Consider the following 23,743-nt stretch of genomic DNA (forward strand, 5'->3'; position numbering starts at 1 on the left):
ATGTTATGTTATGTTATGTTATGCTGTGCTGTGCTGTACTATATTATGTTATGTTATGTTATGTTATGCTGTGCTGTACTATGTTATGTTATGTTATGTTATGTTATGTTATGTTATGCTGTGCTGTACTATGTTATGTTATGTTATGTTATGCTGTGCTGTACTATGTTATGTTATGTTATGTTATGTTATGTTATGTTATGTTATGCTGTGCTGTACTATGTTATGCTATGTTATGCTATGTTATGTTATGTTATGTTATGTTATGTTATGTTATGTTATGTTATGCTGTGCTGTACTATGTTATGTTATGTTATGTTATGTTATGCTGTGCTGTACTATGTTATGTTATGTTATGTTATGTTATGTTATGTTATGTTATGCTGTGCTGTACTATGTTATGTTATGTTATGTTATGCTGTGCTGTACTATGTTATGTTATGTTATGTTATGTTATGTTATGTTATGTTATGTTATGCTGTGCTGTACTATGTTATGCTATGTTATGCTATGTTATGTTATGTTATGTTATGTTATGTTATGTTATGTTATGTTATGTTATGTTATGTTATGCTGTGCTGTACTATGTTATGTTATGTTATGTTATGTTATGTTATGCTGTGCTGTACTATGTTATGTTATGTTATGTTATGTTATGCTGTGCTGTACTATGTTATGTTATGTTATGTTATGTTATGTTATGCTATGCTGTGCTGTACTATGTTATGTTATGTTATGTTATGTTATGCTGTGCTGTACTATGTTATGTTATGTTATGTTATGTTATGTTATGCTGTGCTGTACTATGTTATGTTATGTTATGTTATGTTATGTTATGCTGTGCTGTACTATGTTATGTTATGTTATGTTATGCTGTGCTGTACTATGTTATGCTATGTTATGCTATGTTATGTTATGTTATGTTATGTTATGTTATGTTATGTTATGCTGTGCTGTACTATGTTATGCTATGTTATGTTATGCTGTGCTGTACTATGTTATGCTATGTTATGTTATGCTGTGCTGTACTATGTTATGCTATGTTATGTTATGTTATGTTATGTTATGCTGTGCTGTACTATGTTATGCTATGTTATGTTATGTTATGTTATGTTACATGTTATGTTATGCTGTGCTGTACTATGTTATGCTATGTTATGCTATGTTATGTTATGTTATGTTATGTTATGTTATGTTATGTTATGCTGTGCTGTACTATGTTATGCTATGTTATGTTATGCTATGTTATGTTATGTTATGTTATGTTATGTTATGTTATGTTATGTTATGCTGTGCTGTACTATGTTATGCTATGTTATGTTATGCTGTGCTGTACTATGTTATGCTATGTTATGTTATGCTGTGCTGTACTATGTTATGTTATGTTATGTTATGTTATGCTGTGCTGTACTATGTTATGCTATGTTATGTTATGTTATGTTATGTTACATGTTATGTTATGCTGTGCTGTACTATGTTATGTTATGTTATGTTATGTTATGTTATGTTACATGTTATCTTATGCTGTGCTATACTATGTTATGCTGTGTTATGTTATGCTGTGCTGTACTATACTATGTTGTGTTATTTTATGTTATTTTAAATTATGTTATGCTATGTTGTGTTATTTTGTTATGTTTTATAATTTTATGTTATGTTGTGTTATTTTATGTTACATTACATTGGAGAAACATGACCATACCTGCATGAAACACTATTAATAAAGTAATGGATTAATGCGTTAGTAACTAATTTACATAACAGTCTTGATTGATTTGCAAAGGAATCCGTTCTTCTCTACTGTTGCTTGGTTGTGGTAAGTGCACAGTGTGTGTTACACTTTTAAGCTGCTTGCTGTCTCTACTTGCTAGGTTTGCTTTAGTCACTACACCAGAATGGTTAGTCAAGGTGACATCAGGGGTGGGAGGTTGGCATAATGGTTAGGGTGTTTGCCTTGCAAACCAAAGGTGCAGGGTTTAATTCTCAAATGAGGTGATTGGCTAGGCTTAAAATGGCCCACAAAGGCAGTTAGCCTAGTACTAACCTATGAACCTATGAATCAGTCACTTATTAAATAACTTGTCTAAAATTGAAGTCACACCATACCCTTAGACTAAACCTTGATTTTTCAGAAATCTTCAAACCTTCACATTTCTTTATTGAGATTTATGATGTCTATCTTTTATTTCTAGTTATTAATATTTTGCATACCTGTGTAGAGCCATATCCACCCCCAAAGAACCTCTTTTCTGTTAGCCACCTTACAACAGGACCAGCAAGATCAAACTTCTGCATTTTAACCAATGTCAGCAGACCGTAGGCCGTGGCTTCGAAGGTATACTGGTTGGAAGCTGCATCTCTCCAATGGTTCATATCTAGACAAGTCAAGAAAACAGCCATTAAAATTAATTACATTTTCATTAAAATTAATTACATTTTCATTAAAATTAATTACATTCTCATTCTACTTGTCCAGTATTTCTTTTTGAGATGACAATTTTATTAACCATTATAATAGCTGATTCATTAAATTTCAGTAGAAAACAACAGTAACAGCAGAATGTTTTTCTGATAAAAAATGCTGGTCAAATAATTAGATGGAAACTATTAGCATACTTTCAAAGGGAATGTGGCACTAGTCTAGAGCAGAATTTTAAATTATATATTAAAATATCTGATTTCATTTTTATTTAATTTTTAACTTGATAAACATACCACATATCAGTCTATGACAACATTATAAAAAATGCATACGTTGCATATATGATAATGGCTGTTCCCTCATGGCAGAGGACATGCTTGCCTGAGTGACAAGAGGAATTATCTTTATCACACATATTGGGACTGTCCGAATGTAAGGATGGAGCCCAATTGTGCCAGGGTGGGAATTACGTTACTCATGAGAGACAAGAGTTATTTTTATTTTAACATGGACATGACATGCCTGCTGTTAAAACTGTGATGCACAATTCCAGTATATCATACATGTATGTCTACACACATTCAATGACCTCTGGCTATAGCACTGCACATGGCCTGGTGTCCCAACATGCATGTCACAACCTATCCCGCAGCTGTTGTTGTACAAGACTTCATCTTTGCAGGATTCCTACACATTAGTTGTCCAATTCAGTTCCAGCCTATACACATGCGATGACCTCTGGCTATAGCACTGCACAGGGCCTGCTGTCCCAACATGCATGTCACAACCTATCCTGCAGCTGCTGCAGCACAAGACTTCACCTTTGCAGGATTCCTACACATTAGTTGTCCAATTCAGTTCCAGCCTATACACATGCAATGACATCTGGCTATAGCACTGCACAGGGCCTGGTGTCCCAACATGCATGTCACAACCTATCCCGCAGCTGCTGCTGCACAAGACTTCACCTTTGCAGGATTCCTACACATTAGTTGTCCAGTTCAGTTCCAGCCTATACGCATGCAATGACCTCTGGCTATAGCACTGCACAGGGCCTGGTGTCCCAACATGCATGTCACAACCTATCCTGCAGCTGCTGCTGCAGCACAAGACTTCACCTTTGCAGGATTCCTACACATTAGTTGTCCAGTTCAGTTCCAGCCTATACACATGCGATGACCTCTGGCTATAGCACTGCACAGGGCTGGTGTCCCAACATGCATGTCACAACCTATCCTGCAGCTGCTGCAGCACAAGACTTCACCTTTGCAGGATTCCTACACATTAGTTGTCCAGTTCAGTTCCAGCCTATACACATGCGATGACCTCTGGCTATAGCACTGCACAGGGCTGGTGTCCCAACATGCATGTCACAACCTATCCTGCAGCTGCTGCAGCACAAGACTTCACCTTTGCAGGATTTCTACACATTAGTTGTCCAGTTCAGTTCCAGCCTATACACATGCGATGACCTCTGGCTATAGCACTGCACAGGGCTGGTGTCCCAACATGCATGTCACAACCTATCCTGCAGCTGCTGCAGCACAAGACTTCACCTTTGCAGGATTCCTACACATTAGTTGTCCAATTCAGTTCCAGCCTATACGCATGCAATGACCTCTGGCTATAGAACTGCACAGGGCCTGGTGTCCCAACATGCATGTCACAACCTATCCCGCAGCTGCTGCTGCACAAGACTTCACCTTTGCAGGATTCCTACACATTAGTTGTCCAGTTCAGTTCCAGCCTATACGCATGCAATGACCTCTGGCTATAGCACTGCACAGGGCCTGGTGTCCCAACATGCATGCCACAACCTATCCTGCGGCTGCTGCAGCACAAGACTTCACCTTTGCAGGATTCCTACACATTAGTTGTCCAGTTCAGTTCCAGCCTATATGCATGCAATGACCTCTGGCTATAGCACTGCACAGGGCCTGGTGTCCCAACATGCATGTCACAACCTATCCTGCAGCTGCTGCTGCAGCACAAGACTTCACCTTTGCAGGATTCCTACACATTAGTTTTCCAGTTCAGTTCCAGCCTATACACATGCAATGACCTCTGGCTATAGCACTGCACAGGGCCTGGTGTCCCAACATGCATGTCACAACCTATCCTGCAGCTGCTGCAGCACAAGATTTCACCTTTGCAGGATTCCTACACATTAGTTGTCCAGTTCAGTTCCAGCCTATACACATGCGATGACCTCTGGCTATAGCACTGCACAGGGCTGGGTTCCCAACATGCATGTCACAACCTATCCTGCAGCTGCTGCAGCACAAGACTTCACCTTTGCAGGATTCCTACACATTAGTTGTCCAATTCAGTTCCAGCCTATACGCATGCAATGACCTCTGGCTATAGCACTGCACAGGGCCTGGTGTCCCAACATGCATGTCACAACCTATCCCACAGCTGCTGCTGCACAAGACTTCACCTTTGCAGGATTCCTACACATTAGTTGTCCAGTTCAGTTCCAGCCTATACGCATGCAATGACCTCTGGCTATAGCACTGCACAGGGCCTGGTGTCCCAACATGCATGTCACAACCTATCCTGCAGCTGCTGCTGCAGCACAAGACTTCACCTTTGCAGGATTCCTACACATTAGTTGTCCAGTTCAGTTCCAGCCTATATGCATGCGATGACCTCTGGCTATAGCACTGCACAGGGCTGGTGTCCCAACATGCATGTCACAACCTATCCCACAGCTGCTGCTGCACAAGACTTCACCTTTGCAGGATTCCTACACATTAGTTGTCCAGTTCAGTTCCAGCCTATACACATGCGATGACCTCTGGCTATAGCACTGCACAGGGCTGGTGTCCCAACATGCATGTCACAACCTATCCTGCAGCTGCTGCAGCACAAGACTTCACCTTTGCAGGATTTCTACACATTAGTTGTCCAGTTCAGTTCCAGCCTATACACATGCGATGACCTCTGGCTATAGCAATGCACAGGGCCTGGTGTCCCAACATGCATGTCATAACCTATCCCGCAGCTGCTGTTGTACAAGACTTTACCTTTGCAGGATTCCTACACATTAGTTGTCCAGTTCAGTTCCAGCCTATGCACATGCGATGACCTCTGGCTATAGCACTGCACAAGGCCTGGTGTCCCAACATGCATGTCACAACCTATCCTGCAGCTGCTGCAGCACAAGACTTCACCTTTGCAGGATTCCTACACATTAGTTGTCCAGTTCAGTTCCAGCCTATACGCATGCAATGACCTCTGGCTATAGCACTGCACAGGGCCTGCTGTCCCAACATGCATGTCACAACCTATCCTGCAGCTGCTGCAGCACAAGACTTCACCTTTGCAGGATTCCTACACATTAGTTGTCCAGTTCAGTTCCACACTGCTACGATTAAGAAGCTGACAACAGCTGGACACTCCCACCCCCAGCATCTGCATCTTCCAACACCTAGGTGATTAGTCAATCCCAGATTTTCTGGGTCAGAGCCGGGACTTTGTCTCATATGTAATATTGAGGGAGATAGTAAATGTCTGTTGAAAACATTTTAGATATTTGTTGCAAAGTGTGTATCCCTCTGGTATAGCACTTAATGAACTTTGTGAGGTGTAAAGCAAGCTTGAATATGACCTTTTAGTTTTTATTCCCATTCAAATAAATACTCTGAAAGGTTAAACCGATGCAGATTAGTTACAAATGTATAAATAAAATTGCTATGTATTATACACAGTGCTAGTTAAACAAAGAAAACGTGAACTCTAATCCAGACTAGGGCTGTTAACTTTGCTGGGCATTAAGTGTAGCATAAAACACTTCAATTAAATGTTGTTGCAGTTTTACATTTCAAGATAAATGACACATTATGTATTTATAGTATTAACTGTAAATAACCTTCTTTGTGCATATGCATTAACTGTGACAATACATCCCCTGACAAAACAGCATTCTTTTACAAGTCCAGATATGAAGCCAAGCTTTGCAACTATTCAAATCAAAAAGCTATGCTGACAGAGAAGTAAACATTATATGCATTTACTTCATTATGTTTCAGTATCAGTTCATGACTCAGCTAAGAGTTCAGTACACCTTCAAAGGACATCTACACTAGGGACACAAAGGAATAAATAAAAATCAGCCTTCACCATGTGCAGCAGTGTCATCTAAAGCAACTGCTAACATAACTACACCTTCTGCATACATGACACATCCGTGTCATGTGTGACAACTGTTAATGTAACTACATCTTCTGCACAGATGACACAGCAGTGTCATATGTGATGACTGTTAATGTAACTACATCTTCTGCATACATGACACAGCAGGGTCATGTGTGATCACTGTTAATGTAACTATATCCTCTGCATACATGACATAGTGTCATGTGTGATGACTATTAATGTAACTATATCTTCTGCATGCATGACACAGCAGAATCACATGTGATGACTGTTAATGTAATTACACCATCTGCAGAGATGACACCGCAGTGTCAAGTGTGACGACTGTTAATGTAACTACATCTTCTGCATACATGACACATCTGTGTCATGTGTGACAACTGTTAATGTAACTATATCTTCTGCACAGATGACACAGCAGTGTCATGTGTGACAACTGTTAATGTAACTACACTTTCTGCACATATGACACAGCAGTGTAATGTGTGATGACTGTTAGTGTAACTACTTCTGCATCATGACACAGCAGTGTCCTGTGTGACAACTGTTAATGTAAATAAATCTGCATACATGACACAGCAGTATCATGTGTGATGACTGTTAATGTAACTACATCTTCTGCACAGATAACAAAGCAGTGTCATATGTGATTGTTAATGTAGCTACACCTTCTGCACAGATGACACTGCAAGGTCATGTGTGACAATTGTTAATGTAACTATATCTTCTGTATAGATGACACATCAGTGTCATGTGTGATGACTGTTAATATAGCTACATCTATTGTATAGACAACACATCAGTGTCATATGTGATGGCTAGTAATGTAACTACATTTTCTGCGCAGACAACACAGCAGTGTCTTCTGTGATGATTGTTAAAGTAGGTACATCTTATGTATAGATGACACAGCAGTGTCATCTGCAACAACTGTTAATGTCTACAGGACAGCAATCAGTTTCTCTCAACAATTAAACAGATTGAACTCTACAGTTCCCTATAAAACGGTGTCTACAGGACTGCAATCAGTTTCTCTCAACATTTAAATAGATTGAACTCTACAGTTCCCTACAAAACGGTGCCTACAGGACTGCAACCAGTTTCTCTCAACATTTAAACAGATTGAACTCTACAGTTCCCTACAAAATGGTGTCTACAGGAATGAAATCAGTTTCACTCAACATTTAAACAGATTGAACTCTACAGTTCCCTATAAAACGGTGTCTACAGGACTGCAATCAGTTTCTCTCAACATTTAACAGATTGAACTCTACAGTTCCCTACAAAACGGTGTCTACAGGACTGCAATAAGTTTCTCTCAACATTTAACAGATTGAACTCTACAGTTCCCTACAAAACGGTGTCTACAGGACTGCAATCAGTTTCTCTCAACATTTAAACAGATTGAACTCTACAGTTCCCTACAAAACGGTGTCTACAGGACTGCAATCAGTTTCTCTCAACATTTAAACAGATTGAACTCTACAGTTCCCTACAAAATGGTGTCTACAGGTACAATCAGTTTCTCTCAACATTTAACAGATTGAACTCTACAGTTCCCTACAAAACGGTGTCTACAGGACTGCAATCAGTTTCTCTCAACATTTAAACAGATTGAACTCTACAGTTCCCTACAAAATGGTGTCTACAGGACTGCAATCAGTTTCTCTCAACATTTAAACAGATTGAACTCTACAGTTCCCTACAAAAACGGTTACTGCAATCAGTTTCTCTCAACATTTAAACAGATTGAACTCTACAGTCCCCTACAAAACTATGTCTACAGGACTGCAATCAGTTTTTCTCAACATTTAAACAGATTGAACTCTACAGGTCCCTACAAAACAGTGTCTACAGGACTGCAATCAGTTTCTCTCAACATTTAAACAGATTGAACTCTACAGTTCCCTACAAAACGGTGTCTACAGGACTGCAATCAGTTTCTCTCAACATTTAAACAGATTGAACTCTACAGTTCCCTACAAAAAGGTGTCTACAGGACTGCAATCAGTTTCTCTCAACATTTAAACAGAGTAGGTTACACACAAAAAGCATTTGTTAAGCTTTCACTTACAGTGCTTTGTAATTAAGCAGGTCACCATATTGGTCAGCCATAGGGCTCTTTGTTTCTACTTGAGTGGTTGCCTCCTTCCCCTGTAACTGAAGTAAATTGACTCTTACATTAAGAGCTGCAATACTTACCTTATAGCTTTAGGACACCTTAGGAAACCTTGTAAACTGCAATAGCCCTGCTATGTTCGCCCTCGCTATGCTTGGGCTCTCTTCGCTCCGCTCCCTGCCCCCAATTCCCTCCTGCCCCCAGTACCTCTAAATTTATAGTACTATAGCCACTCCCCTACTTTCTAGATCCTATCCGCTTTCATCTGGGATAATTCCACCCACCCCCATTCTACCACCTACATTTTAATAGCACCTATTAGCTTTCATCTGGCATTCTCCCATCCCCCTTCCAGTACCTTTACCTCACCACTCTATCTTCTGGTGTTGCATCACCAGGTAAAACAATTCCTTAACTAACTAGCTGAATCACAGATAATGATGTACTCCTCTTTACTACCCCTCTTGTTCACACCCCTCTTGTTCGCACCATACCTCCTTACCTTTTATGAAAACCAGTTTCTCACAGGATTTCAGGTCCCAAAAGGCCATACAATCACCCCAGCTGTAAATCCTTCCACCTTCAACCATACTTACAGAACCAGATCATATCCAACACCTTGTTCAGTCTATCAACATCTCAACCCCAGACACATTAGCTCTAGATACAAACACTACCACAAACTAATAAACAAATTCCTGAAGTTCATCACCAAGTATAGACTCAACCTAATACTTGGTGGTGATATTCACCCCAACCCTGGCCCACTCACTTCAGATACATATACCCCCTCTACTTTTAATCTAAGCTACAAACCTACAGTTAACAGGCCAATTGCTCTCTCCTAGTCTGTCATCTCAATATTAGAAGCATTAATAACAAGGTACATGAATTGCATGCACTTCTGGATGTCCACTCCCCTGAGATTCTCTGTTTATCTGAAACCTGGTTAAAACCTAACACTAAAGACAATGAAGTGTTACCACCTGGGTACAACATACACAGGCTGGATCGTGCTTCGAGGAAGGGGGGTAGGGTAGCTGTACTCTATAAATCTGAGTTGAATGTCATCATAGATGTAATACAACCTCCTCAGATTAATAATTCAGAGATTCTTGCTACCAAATTGCAACTTAATAGAAATAAATGCATTAATATCATCTGTATGTACATTCCCCCAGGTAACAATATATCTATATTTGAAGATATTCTGCACTGGCTATCATGTCACTACCCCCAAGAAACCCTTCTACTTGGAGACTTTAACATAGACTGGGGCTCCTGTTCCTCAAAATTCCCAACCACCCATATTAATCTGCATGCATTTACACAAATCCTATCCACCCCTACCAGGATAGGTAAACCCAACCAAAAAGAAAGTGTACTTGACTGGGTACTCATAAACAGTAACCCCCAACTGTACACCTCTGGTACCCTCCTTAATGACCTAAGCGATCACCTTCTCACATATGTAATTAAGCACAAAACCATTAATTCCCAACAACCCTTACTCAGAAAGGTTAGAAACAATAAAAACTTTGACCCTGCAAAATTCCAACAAGAACTAAACTCATGTAATTGGTCTATTCTAAAACACCTCCCCTTAGAGGAAGCAGTAGCATACTTTAACAACAAATTCCTTGAGATCCTTGATTTGCATGCACCTGTTCGTTCAAAGAGAACCAAGGCAAAAACTGCACCATGGCTTTCTATAGAGTCTAAACTCAAAATTACCCTTAGAAACAAAGCATGGGCTTTATGGCATTCTTCTAAAGACCCTCAAGATCACATTAAATACAGGCAATCCAGGAACGAAACCAAAAATTCAATTTTACAAGACAAAAAACAATACGACTGTAATTTACAGACATCAATCAAAATAACCCTCATAAGTTTTGAGCAGGTTTAAATAATCTACTACATCCTGGACAAACTTCAATCCCAATCAATGCTACTACTGTTGATAAAACCCCTGAAGATGTTTCTGATAGTTTTAACCAATTCTTTACTGAGACAATTCAAGCCCTAGCTAGCCGACTACCTCCTAGCTCCCATGGTCCTGAAAGTAGCACCCCTAGAAACCTACTTGCATTCAGCTTCCAACCAGTTGCCACTTCACTTATCCATACCTTGATCAAAAAATTAAAACCCACTACACTTTCTGCTGATCAACTCCCTGATGAGTAACTACAAAAATCAGCTGATGCTATTGCTTACCCTGTCTCAATACTAATCAATCGAACCATAGTAGAAGCTAAAATTCTCACCATGTGGAAAATATCCTATGTAATCCCACTTCACAAAGGAGGCAGCTCTACTGAATTCTCCAATTATAGGCCAATAGCTATACTCTCTCCACTTGCAAAGATTATGGAAAAATGTATTCATAGACAACTCATGCACCACCTAATCCAAAATCACCTTATGGCAGACACTCAGCATGGCTTCCGTCCTCATCACAGCACTACTTCAGCCCTCCTAGCCTTTACTAACACCATAAACCACAATCGAAACAATAATTATATATCCTCAGCCCTGTTTTTGGATCTTTCCAAGGCATTCAATATGGTTGATCACCAACTTTTAATCCACACCCTGCAAACATTCTGTCTAGATACTGGAGCCCTCCAATGGTTTCAATCCTACCTGAATGGTCAACAGCAGGCTGGCCTCTGGCAGAACAAACTCTCTAACCTTCTACCTAACACCCTTGGAGTACCACAAGGCTCTATACTAGGGCCCTTGCTGTTCTCCATCTTCATTAACAGCCTTTATACTGTCATCCTAAAATTCAGCTGTATCCAATATGTTGATGACTCTACTCTGATTTGCTCAGCCACATCTCCAGTAGAGTTATGGTCAGCTACCCAGACCACCTTTAATACAATAGAAAACTGGCTTTCTGAACATCATCTGATCCAAAATCCCCAAAAAACTAAAATGCTGTTATTTTCACCAACATGTAGGTCTACCACTTTCACCTTTATCATAAAATCAAATGATGGCACAATAATCTCCCCTGACCCATCTACAAAACTATTAGGTGTCATCATAGACAATAATCTAAAATTTGACCTACATCTTAACCAAACTATCAAAACCATCAATAAAAAACTAGGGTCACTTTACAGAATAAAAGCCTTCCTAACCCCTCCAGCTAAAATTGCCATAGCTCACCTTCTTTCAATCCTTCTGTATGCATCCCCTCTACTCTCGAATACAAACAAGACTGTCCTTAACAAACTCTCAATTTGCTACAACCACATTGCCAGGTTTGCCACTGGGCTGCCATTTAGGACACATCATTGCATCAATCTAAATCAGCTTGGGTGGCTTGAACTACCCAGACTAATCCAGTATAACTAACTGATTATGGCCTATAAAATCCTCTATAATCTGGACAATACTCCTGCACTTAAAAATATTATCACCCCCTATAACAATCCTAGACTGCTTCGATCCTCTAACAAACTACTAATTCAGACTAGCAAAATTAATAACACAGCCGGTGATTCTCTCTTTGCAAACTCTGTAAGTAGATCCTGGAACTCTCTTCCAGCTGATATTACCTTACTTTCCACCTTAGGTCAATTTAAAACTAGACTTAAACAACATTTGTCACTTAACTGGCTATGTCAATGTATCAAGCCTGGCTAACTCTCTCTAGAATGTGTAAAAATGTGTTAACCAGTTTACTGTGTAATTTAATTTAATCCTGACTTGTGCTCAGGATTAACTGTAACCTGTGGAACTTGTTTAACTTGCTTACTTATGTAATCTCTGTAAATAGTCTGTTTGTAATATGTAATGCTGGTATTATGTAATGCTGTATCTGCTTACCCTTGGAGCTTTTCTCCCTGGGCCTCCGCTGAAAATGGACATGCATCTATTCGGACTATCCCAGTCAACAAATGTAAAATAAAATAAAAAAATAATGAAATAGCATCTTCTGTACAGATGATACATCAGTGTCATCTGCAACTGTTAATATAGCTACATCTTTTGGATAGAAAATACAGCAGTGTCGTGCAAGGACTGTTAATGTAACTACATATTCTGCATTGATGACATAGTGTTATCTGCACATAATATTACTGTAATAAAGTCATCTGTATTGTTAATTACTGTATGTCACCTGCATTGTTAATGTACCACTATCATCTGCAGAGGTTAAAACAGCAGTGTTATCTGCATAACTTGTTAATGATGTGGCGTTGTCATTGATCATTAATTGAGCAACATCTGTACAGACAAATGTGAGGATATCATCTACAAAGATTGTTAACTCAGCAACTTTTAATGCAGCAGACTGATCGGCAAAGATTGTAAACTTTTCATGCTGAAACACAATAGATACTGTGCATGTTATAGCAAAAAGAAAGGTCCACATATGACACCATGTGTACCTGCCTGCAGACCATTTGGAATGTATGACATTTCTATGAATTCTCTTAACGCAAGATATACTCATAAAATTAGACAATCACCATATACAGTAAATGCCATTTTACCCAAAGTTTGCTCCAATATATCAGATAAATCTGATCTCTGCTATTCTGGTTTCAGTAATAAACTATGACTATATCTGCATTTGCTTAAATTGGGAAAATTATGACTTTTTGGACAGGAAAAATCCCACTAATCTCCATGCATGAGAATATATCCCCCAAATATAATTTTAACTACAGGGTTACCATGGGTAAACAGTTATGAAAGTGGCTTATGGCCACGTGCCCAGAATCAGTTTTTGAATACTTGACTACAAGTTCATGGTATGGCTACCTCAAAAACAATACATACCAGAGTGTTAGGACTTTGTGCTGGCTGCTAACACTGAAAGTTATGTGTAAAATAAGAAATGTTGAAGCAGTGCATAAATTATCACAATGTTAAGTAGTGATCTCCCGCACTGCAAGAACAAACATAATGTGGCCCATGACTTTTGTCTTTTGCCAGCACTCTGACATGGTGATTAGTACAATGTACAGAAAAGCAGAGAGCTGGAATGCATATTCTTAGTTGGTGGAATGTACTTTGTGAAGCCCTCCCTCTAACACCTCAGTGAAATGCATGAAATACTTTTGTGCTGTGGACTTTTACTGCTCACCTTTTCAACCCCCATTGCTGCAGGTGGCATGCTGGGATACTTGGTTAATCAGCTGGCTAGTTCTGCGTTAATGCACAATTAAACCAAATAAAATGTCAAAACTCAACACCAAAAATTATAAAAGGCAAAACAATCTTTTAATCATGAATACATAGCTTTCTGGAATACACCCTGTATCAATGCAAATAGAATATAAACACACAAAACAATTTATAATTGTCACATCACAGAAAACACCTCCAATTTAACTCTGCAGTTTCAATAACATTTCTAATATGCCTGTTTCTCTTCCTTTTTGTTATCAAGTATATTATTATAGACTAAATTCTAAAACTATGCTCTGAGCCTTGTTCTTCATATATTTGATAGTTGTTCTGTAATTCTCCCTTTAAATTTTCTATTGCACTTCCCGGCATAAAAGCTTGGACAGACAATGCATGTAACTAAATAAATAATATTCTCAGAATAACACTTTGTATAGCAAGTAAATTTAAATATTTTCTCTGTAAGTTGGTGTATAAATTCAATTGCATTTAAAATACATTTACATCAAGAGCGATTGTAACAAGGAAAAGTTCCTTTTTTCTTAGTATAAACTAGTTCTTTTATTTGATTAATTTACATATAATATAACTTTTGTTTTAGATTTAAACAATTCCTAAAGGCAAAGTGTGGTAAATCACCAATAAATTTAGTTATCTCTGGCTGGGCACACAAAATACCCCAGTTTTTTCTAATAATATGTTTTATATCGGTTACATTGTTTCCTGAAATAGATAATTCTGAGATGCAGAACAATACATTTAATAAGCAGTTACAGCTTTTGGAAAAGAAGGTTAAAACATTTAAATGTCTACAATGGTGGAGAGAGTTTCCAGGATTATTTGAAGTTATATATAGTTCCTCGAGGTCTCGATACTGAAAATGCCCTCTTATGCTAATATGTAGCCATTATTACTGAAAAAATGGCAGGAATTGAATTTAAAATAGGGTGCAGAGTATATGCAATTAATGAATCATTGTTTTACTGATGTTGAATGGGATTTGCAAATGCAAATATCTCTTAACGCAAGATATACTCATAAAATTAGACAATCACCATATACAGTAAATGCCATTTTACCCAAAGTTTGCTCCAATATATCAGATAAATCTGATCTCTGCTATTCTGGTTTCAGTAATAAACTATGACTATATCTGCATTTGCTTAAATTGGGAAAATTATGACTTTTTGGACAGGAAAAATCCCACTAATCTCCATGCATGAGAATATATCCTCCAAATATAATTTTAACTACAGGGTTACCATGGGTAAACAGTTATGAAAGTGGCTTATGGCCACGTGCCCAGAATCAGTTTTTGAATACTTGACTACAAGTTCATGGTATGGCTACCTCAAAAACAATACATACCAGAGTGTTAGGACTTTGTGCTGGCTGCTAACACTGAAAGTTATGTGTAAAATAAGAAATGTTGAAGCAGTGCATAAATTATCACAATGTTAAGTAGTGATCTCCCGCACTGCAAGAACAAACATAATGTGGCCAATGACTTTTGTCTTTTGCCAGCACTCTGACATGGTGATTAGTACAATGTACAGAAAAGCAGAGAGCTGGAATGCATATTCTTAGTTGGTGGAATGTACTTTGTGAAGCCCTCCTCTAACACCTCAGTGAAATGCATGAAATACTTTTGTGCTGTGGACTTTTACTGCTCACCTTTTCAACCCCATTGCTGCATGTGGCATGCTGGGATACTTGGTTAATCAGCTGGCTAGTTCTGCGTTAATACACAATTAAACCAAATAAAATGTCAAAACTCAACACCAAAAATTATAAAAGGCAAAACAATCTTTTAATCATGAATACATAGCTTTCTGGAATACACCCTGTATCAATGCAAACAGAATATAAACACACAAAACAATTTATAATTGTCACATCACAGAAAACACCTCCAATTTAACTCTGCAGTTTCAATAACATTTCTAATATGCCTGTTTCTCTTCCTTTTTGTTATCAAGTATATTATTATAGACTAAATTCTAAAACTATGCTCTGAGCCTTGTTCTTCATATATTTGATAGTTGTTCTGTAATTCTCCCTTTAAATTTTCTATTGCACTTCCGGCATAAAAGCTTGGACAGACAATGCATGTAACTAAATAAATAATATTCTCAGAATAACACTTTGTATAGCAAGTAAATTTAAATATTTTCTCTGTAAGTTGGTGTATAAATTCAATTGCATTTAAAATACATTTACATCAAGAGCGATTGTAACAAGGAAAAGTTCCTTTTTCTTAGTATAAACTAGTTCTTTTATTTGATTAATTTACATATAATATAACTTTTGTTTTAGATTTAAACAATTCCTAAAGGCAAAGTGTGGTAAATCACCAATAAATTTAGTTATCTCTGGCTGGGCACACACAAAATACCCCAGTTTTTCTAATAATATGTTTTATATCGGTTACATTGTTTCCTGAAATAGATAATTCTGAGATGCAGAACAATACATTTAATAAGCAGTTACAGCTTTTGGAAAAGAAGGTTAAAACATTTAAATGTCTACAATGGTGGAGAGAGTTTCCAGGATTATTTGAAGTTATATATAGTTCCTCGAGGTCTCGATACTGAAAATGCCCTCTTATGCTAATATGTAGCCATTATTACTGAAAAAATGGCAGGAATTGAATTTAAAATAGGGTGCAGAGTATATGCAATTAATGAATCATTGTTTTACTGATGTTGAATGGGATTTGCAAATGCAAATATCTCTTAACGCAAGATATACTCATAAAATTAGACAATCACCATATACAGTAAATGCCATTTTACCCAAAGTTTGCTCCAATATATCAGATAAATCTGATCTCTGCTATTCTGGTTTCAGTAATAAACTATGACTATATCTGCATTTGCTTAAATTGGGAAAATTATGACTTTTTGGACAGGAAAAATCCCACTAATCTCCATGCATGAGAATATATCCTCCAAATATAATTTTAACTACAGGGTTACCATGGGTAAACAGTTATGAAAGTGGCTTATGGCCACGTGCCCAGAATCAGTTTTTGAATACTTGACTACAAGTTCATGGTATGGCTACCTCAAAAACAATACATACCAGAGTGTTAGGACTTTGTGCTGGCTGCTAACACTGAAAGTTATGTGTAAAATAAGAAATGTTGAAGCAGTGCATAAATTATCACAATGTTAAGTAGTGATCTCCCGCACTGCAAGAACAAACATAATGTGGCCAATGACTTTTGTCTTTTGCCAGCACTCTGACATGGTGATTAGTACAATGTACAGAAAAGCAGAGAGCTGGAATGCATATTCTTAGTTGGTGGAATGTACTTTGTGAAGCCCTCCCTCTAACACCTCAGTGAAATGCATGAAATACTTTTGTGCTGTGGACTTTTACTGCTCACCTTTTCAACCCCCATTGCTGCATGTGGCATGCTGGGATACTTGGTTAATCAGCTGGCTAGTTCTGCGTTAATACACAATTAAACCAAATAAAATGTCAAAACTCAACACCAAAAATTATAAAAGGCAAAACAATCTTTTAATCATGAATACATAGCTTTCTGGAATACACCCTGTATCAATGCAAACAGAATATAAACACACAAAACAATTTATAATTGTCACATCACAGAAAACACCTCCAATTTAACTCTGCAGTTTCAATAACATTTCTAATATGCCTGTTTCTCTTCCTTTTTGTTATCAAGTATATTATTATAGACTAAATTCTAAAACTATGCTCTGAGCCTTGTTCTTCATATATTTGATAGTTGTTCTGTAATTCTCCCTTTAAATTTTCTATTGCACTTCCCGGCATAAAAGCTTGGACAGACAATGCATGTAACTAAATAAATAATATTCTCAGAATAACACTTTGTATAGCAAGTAAATTTAAATATTTTCTCTGTAAGTTGGTGTATAAATTCAATTGCATTTAAAATATATTTACATCAAGAGCGATTGTAACAAGGAAAAGTTCCTTTTTTCTTAGTATAAACTAGTTCTTTTATTTGATTAATTTACATATAATATAACTTTTGTTTTAGATTTAAACAATTCCTAAAGGCAAAGTGTGGTAAATCACCAATAAATTTAGTTATCTCTGGCTGGGCACACAAAATACCCCAGTTTTTTCTAATAATATGTTTTATATCGGTTACATTGTTTCCTGAAATAGATAATTCTGAGATGCAGAACAATACATTTAATAAGCAGTTACAGCTTTTGGAAAAGAAGGTTAAAACATTTAAATGTCTACAATGGTGGAGAGAGTTTCCAGGATTATTTGAAGTTATATATAGTTCCTCGAGGTCTCGATACTGAAAATGCCCTCATGCTAATATGTAGCCATTATTACTGAAAAAATGGCAGGAATTGAATTTAAAATAGGGTGCAGAGTATATGCAATTAATGAATCATTGTTTTACTGATGTTGAATGGGATTTGCAAATACAAATATCCAGTTTGGAAAAGAGCATTTCTATTATGCCTTGTTTTAATAATAAAATAAAGATTTATAATGAAATGCTAGAACATATGAATGTATTTGAACATCTTGAGGAGATTAAAAAACAGAAGCTGCTAAGAGATTTAAATGACTTCAAGAAAGGAAATATCTTTTCCTGGCTGAAAGGCACTGGAAAACGTAGAGCTATTGTGAATAATAGAGGCTCTAGCTATGAGTTGGATGATACTTATGTACCTGAGTCTTTGGTTGGAAATATTTCTGAAACAGTTAATCAAGTTTCGGAACAGGATCTTTTAGTACTAAATGCTGTAAGTGTATCTAATTCAAACTTGGCTCTAATACTGGAACAGCCAACTACATCTACTGAATTAAGGGCAAATGATATAACAATGGACACTACACACAAAGTGAGGAGGTTCAGTTTCTTCACATGCTATAAAACTGAATTTGCCAGAGAGAATAGACATAAGGAAATGGGAATCATCATGAGGAAAAACAAGAATAAAAGGAGGAAATGGAAGACAGAATGGCCCTCAGACACACAGCCATTCCAATTCCAAGAGATAAGTAATGAGACAACCGTATGGAATCTTTCTAGTATTACTGTAACTCAGTTTGATGTTTCACTTTTCAACAAGGGACTTCAGTTTATTCCCACTACTTGTGACTCTGCGGCTGATGCCCATATTGATTTAAAATTGTTAAAAAGAAATTTGGAGCTAAAGTTATTATTCAAGAACAATGTTAACTGACCACAGGTAAATAAAAGGACTAATACTTTCATTCCCTCTAGTGCACCTGTCATTAACGCCTTTCATAATACACGTGAAAAACAAATACATCATTTGCATGAGCAGAAAAGAAACATAAAAGTAATAATTTATCTAAAGCAGAATATGATTCTTTAAAAGGTTTAGAAAATAACACAAACATTGAAATTTAACAGGCTGATTAGGGTTGTGCAACAGTTGTTATGAGTAAAATTGATAATGCAAATAAAATTTACGAAGTTTAAAATAATGTTTTTAAAGTTATTAATAAGGCGTTATGTGATATTATTTAAGGTGAATAGTTATATTTATGAATTGCAATTACAGAATGACATTTTTTGTGAGTTGTATAGTTATTTGTATGTACCCCACCATATTACTCCTGTTTTATTTGGACTGCCAAAAATACAAAGATAAAATGCATCCCCCTATGAGACCCATTGTCTCAGGCAGGGGATGGATCACAGAGCCTATTTCCTTATACTTAGACAATATTTTAAGTTTCTTTTCTCATAGAATTAAAAGCTTTATTCATGACACTGGACACTTTTTACAAAAATTTTATTCATGATATGAAACGAATCAAGTCTCTGATTATATACTTGTAACATTTGATATAAATTAAGTTTTTACTGTTATACCAAATGTTTATAGCTTACAAACTGTCACAGAGTTTTAATGTGTGAATAGTAATTATGATGCAAAGAAGATTAGTGCTGTTTGTTTTTTGCTTGAGTTGGTATTAAGCAGTAATGTATTTATATTTGAGGAAAATATCTATCACTTTCAAGAACAGCAATGGGCACTCCTCTAGCCAACATTTATGCCAATATAGTGATTGAATATTGGGAAAATATACATATCTTTGATCCTTTTGTGAGTTATAACTCTAATTTGCTGTTTTATAAGCATTTTGTCAATGACATATTTTTGGTCTGGAATGGGGATGTTGTGTCCTTAAAAGAATTTGTGGGCTACTTAGATCATATAACTAGAAGTTATGTACTTACCATAACGTTCCATGTTTGTAGTCCATCTCACCTATATTCTTGCTGGTTGGATCGGCTCCGACTTGCCCAAATACTAAAATGCGAGAGCTTTCAGTGGCTCAAGGCTAGTCCCTATCCCGTGATGGCTACATACCCAAATCTTGTTTGCAAGCCAGCAAGAAGCACCTTATCTTCTATATGTATATAACATATAAACTTAAAAATATATATACATATTTACACAAATCACTATAATTCAGTCAAGGAAAAAGGCTGAAAGTCATCATATCTCTGCAGCAGATCATTTTGTCCACCAGTTCCTCCAGGAACGGGAGGGGGAGGAGGGTGGGATGTAAGAATATAGGTGAGATGGACTACAAACATTGAACGTTATGGTAAGTACATAACTTCTAGATGTTATGTAATCCATCTTGCCATAATTCTTGCTGGTTGGGACAGCGTCCCTAGGACCTAACCTCTAGGGTGGCTCAGGAAAAAAGACTTTTCAGTACTGTGGATGCAAAGGAAGTCCTGTTCCGGGAGACCAAGTCCACTTTGTAGTGAGTGATAAAGGTGTGAGGTTTCACCCATTTAGCAGCTGCACAATTTGTATCTAAGGGAAACCTTGCTTGAAAGACAGATGAAGTTGAGACTGACCTAGTGGAGTGACCTTTTATCTTCCCTGGCAATTGTATGTCATTCTTTTGGTATGAAAGGATGATACAGTCCGTAAACCATTTAGACAAGGTCACCTTAGAGACTGGTAATCCTGTCTTCTTATCAGAAAAGGAGACAAAAAGTTGGTCTGACTTTCTAATGTCTTTCATTCTATGTAGGTAAAAGTGTAACTGCCTGTGCACATAGATGGCAGTACACTAAACACCGAAAGTGTGATAAGGGACTTAGAGACACAGGTGGACAGTGGTCTCACCTTCAATAACCACATCGACACAACAGTCAGCAAATCCTTCTATGTGGCACACCTCATCACGAAGGGTTTTTCATCCAGAAAAAAGGAGGTCATTGTCCCACTGTACTCATCCCTCATTAGACCCATTATAGAATACAACGCCCCATTTGGTATGTACCTCTCAAGACATCTGCAACAACTGGAAAGGCCACAGAAATACCTCACTAAAAGTATCACAGGCCTAAAACAGATGCCGTATGCTGACTGCCTTAAAAAACTCCAGCTATATTCTGTTGCATATTATCTGCTCCGAGGCAATCTCTGCTTAACATACAAGGCCATGTCAAACCCAGAGCTGTTGGACATGTTACACTTAAAGAAATCCCAATCCCTCAGAGCCAGACACTTCAGGGATCTAAACCTTGTCATTACAATAAACAAAACATGCTGGAGGGATAGGTTCCTGACCCAGAGACTCCCCAGACTCTGGAATAGATTGCCCATACATGTCAAGCATAGCACCTCTTTGGTCCTCTTCAAAAGGAACCTTGATGATTGGATGGTTGAAAGGAAATTCACACTAGGGATCACATCAGTCACCCTGCTAGACAGGGGTCCAGGGAAGTAAATAGTGTGGGAAGAAATATCCAGGGAATTGTTATGGCTAGACTTGTATAGGCCCTAGGACCGATAGCCTAGTACCAACCTATGAACCTATGAACATCAAGCTGATGTAACTTATATTCTGCCTTGTTGGTGTAATTGGGAAAAAAGACTGGCAGTTCCATGGATTGGTTTATGTTGCCTTCCAAACAAACCTTCGGTAGGAAGGAGGGATTAGTTCGGAGAGATACCCTGTCCTTATGAAATACAATATAAGGCAAACGTACTGAAAGAGCCTGCAGTTCTGAAGCTCTTCTGGCCGATGTAATGGCAACAAGGAAGAGGGTTTTCCATGATAAATATTTCAGATCACAAGTAGAAGCAGGTTCATAGGGAGATGGAATCAGAGAATTTAGAACCAAATTTAGATCCCAGGGTGTCATTGGTTCCTTAATCAGGGGGCTAAGTAGAAAGGAACCTTTGAGAAAGGCCTTACATAATCTGTGAGACATAATGGGAACACCCATTTCACCAGTATGAAAACTGGAGATAGCAGATAATTGTACCCTAATAGTAGCTGCTGCAGCACCTTCTTCAAACAGATTTGAGAGAAACTCTAAACTCACTGGGATAGGGGCGGTAAGACGTTTGATATTTCATTTAGCTGCCCAACATGAAAATCTCTTCCACTTGTTAGAGTACAATTTCCTAGTGGAGGGTTTATGGGAAGAAGCTAGGATATGACTTACTGCTGGCGTGAAAGAGTAACACCTGGCTAGTCGTGGAACTGGAGCAGCAAAGCTGTCAACTTGATGGTGTGGATGGATGGAACTCCCCGAATTGTAGGTCAGAAGGTCTGGAATTGGATCCAGAATCCAAAGTTCTTCAAAGAGGTGGGTTTGTAGAAAGGGAAACCAAACTTGATGAGGCCAGTATGGAGCAATGAGGATCATCATGTTTCTCAACCATTTGGCTTTCTGTAACACCTTTGGAATGAGTGGAAAGGGAGGAAAGGCATAGAGTAATCCCAAGGGCCAGTCGTGAACCAGTGCATCCCTGGGTGGCTTCCTCTGTGGGGGAATTAGGGCAAATTAGTTGCTGCATTTGATATTCTTGGGAGTAGAAAAAAGTTCACAGCAAGGCTGGCCCCATTAGCGGAAGATCATCTCCACAATTTCTCTGTTCAGGGACCACTCATGAGGTAACAGGAGAGTCCTGCTGAGTGTGTCCGCTATCACATTGGATTTCCCCAGGATGTGCATTGCAATTAGAAAGCATTGAGAAGCAATCCCCCATTGCCAAACTCTTAATGCCTCTCGACATAGGGGGTAAGATTTGGTTCCTCCTTGTGTGTTTATATACCACACTACCAACATGTTGTCTGTCTGATTTGCAATTATTCTTACAGGGAGAGAGTCCTGAAGTACCTGCAATGCATAAAGCACCGCTCTCATCTCTAGGATGTTGATATGCAGATGGTTCTCATGATCCTGCCATATAAACCCTGAACTGCCCTTCCCAGATAATGAGTCCCTCCCACCCAATCCGGGAAGTGCCCATGGTCCTACCTTTGGTTGGGAAAACACAAAGATGTGACCTAGATGCAGCTGGTCTGCCTGAAGCCACCAAGTTAAATCTCTCTTGCAAGACTCCATGATGTATATTGAATGTAAAAGAGGGAGATCTTGCATCGACCACTGTGCGAATAAAATCCACTGAAGGAGTCTCACGTGTAATCAGGCTAAGGGCACCAGCAGAATGGCAACAGCTATGATTCTCAGGGTCTGTAACACTTGTCTGCCCTGGGCATTCTTTGTTGAAATCAAAAATTTTACCTGTTGATGCAGGGAGTGGATTCTGTCTGGGGTAAGTCTTGCTGTCATGTCTCTTGAGTTTAATTCTGCATCTAAGAAGACAATATGTTGCGATGGTTACAAGGTGGATTTTTCTTGATTTATAGTGATACCCAGCTTGTTGTAAAGAAGAACAGTTTTGTCCCTGGCCTGAGATAGTAAATGCCTGGTGGAAGCAGTGAGGAGCCAGTCATCCAGATATGGAAACACTCGGAATCTCTAACGTCTCAGGTTAGCTGTGATCACTGCCATACATTTGGTGAACACTCTGGGGGCTGTAGTGAGGCCAAAGGGCAGGGCTTGAAAT

The 23,743-nt window shown here is 38.1% G+C and overlaps 1 protein-coding gene across 1 annotated transcript in view; it reads right to left on the reverse strand.

Moving 5' to 3' along the window:
* LOC122812305 (venom factor-like) overlaps nt 1-23,743 on the reverse strand; it is a 1,464,680-nt gene that overhangs the window by 620,342 nt on the left and 820,595 nt on the right. Inside the window, exon 22 of the mRNA XM_044084707.1 lies at nt 2,212-2,375. Coding sequence (XP_043940642.1) covers nt 2,212-2,375 — 164 coding nt within the window. The remainder of the gene's footprint in view (nt 1-2,211; nt 2,376-23,743) is intronic.

The sequence above is a fragment of the Protopterus annectens genome, chromosome 9.part0, assembly GCF_019279795.1.
Source record: "Protopterus annectens isolate FY-2018-M chromosome 9.part0, PAN1.0, whole genome shotgun sequence".
In the NCBI taxonomy this organism is placed as follows: Eukaryota; Metazoa; Chordata; order Ceratodontiformes; family Protopteridae; genus Protopterus; species Protopterus annectens.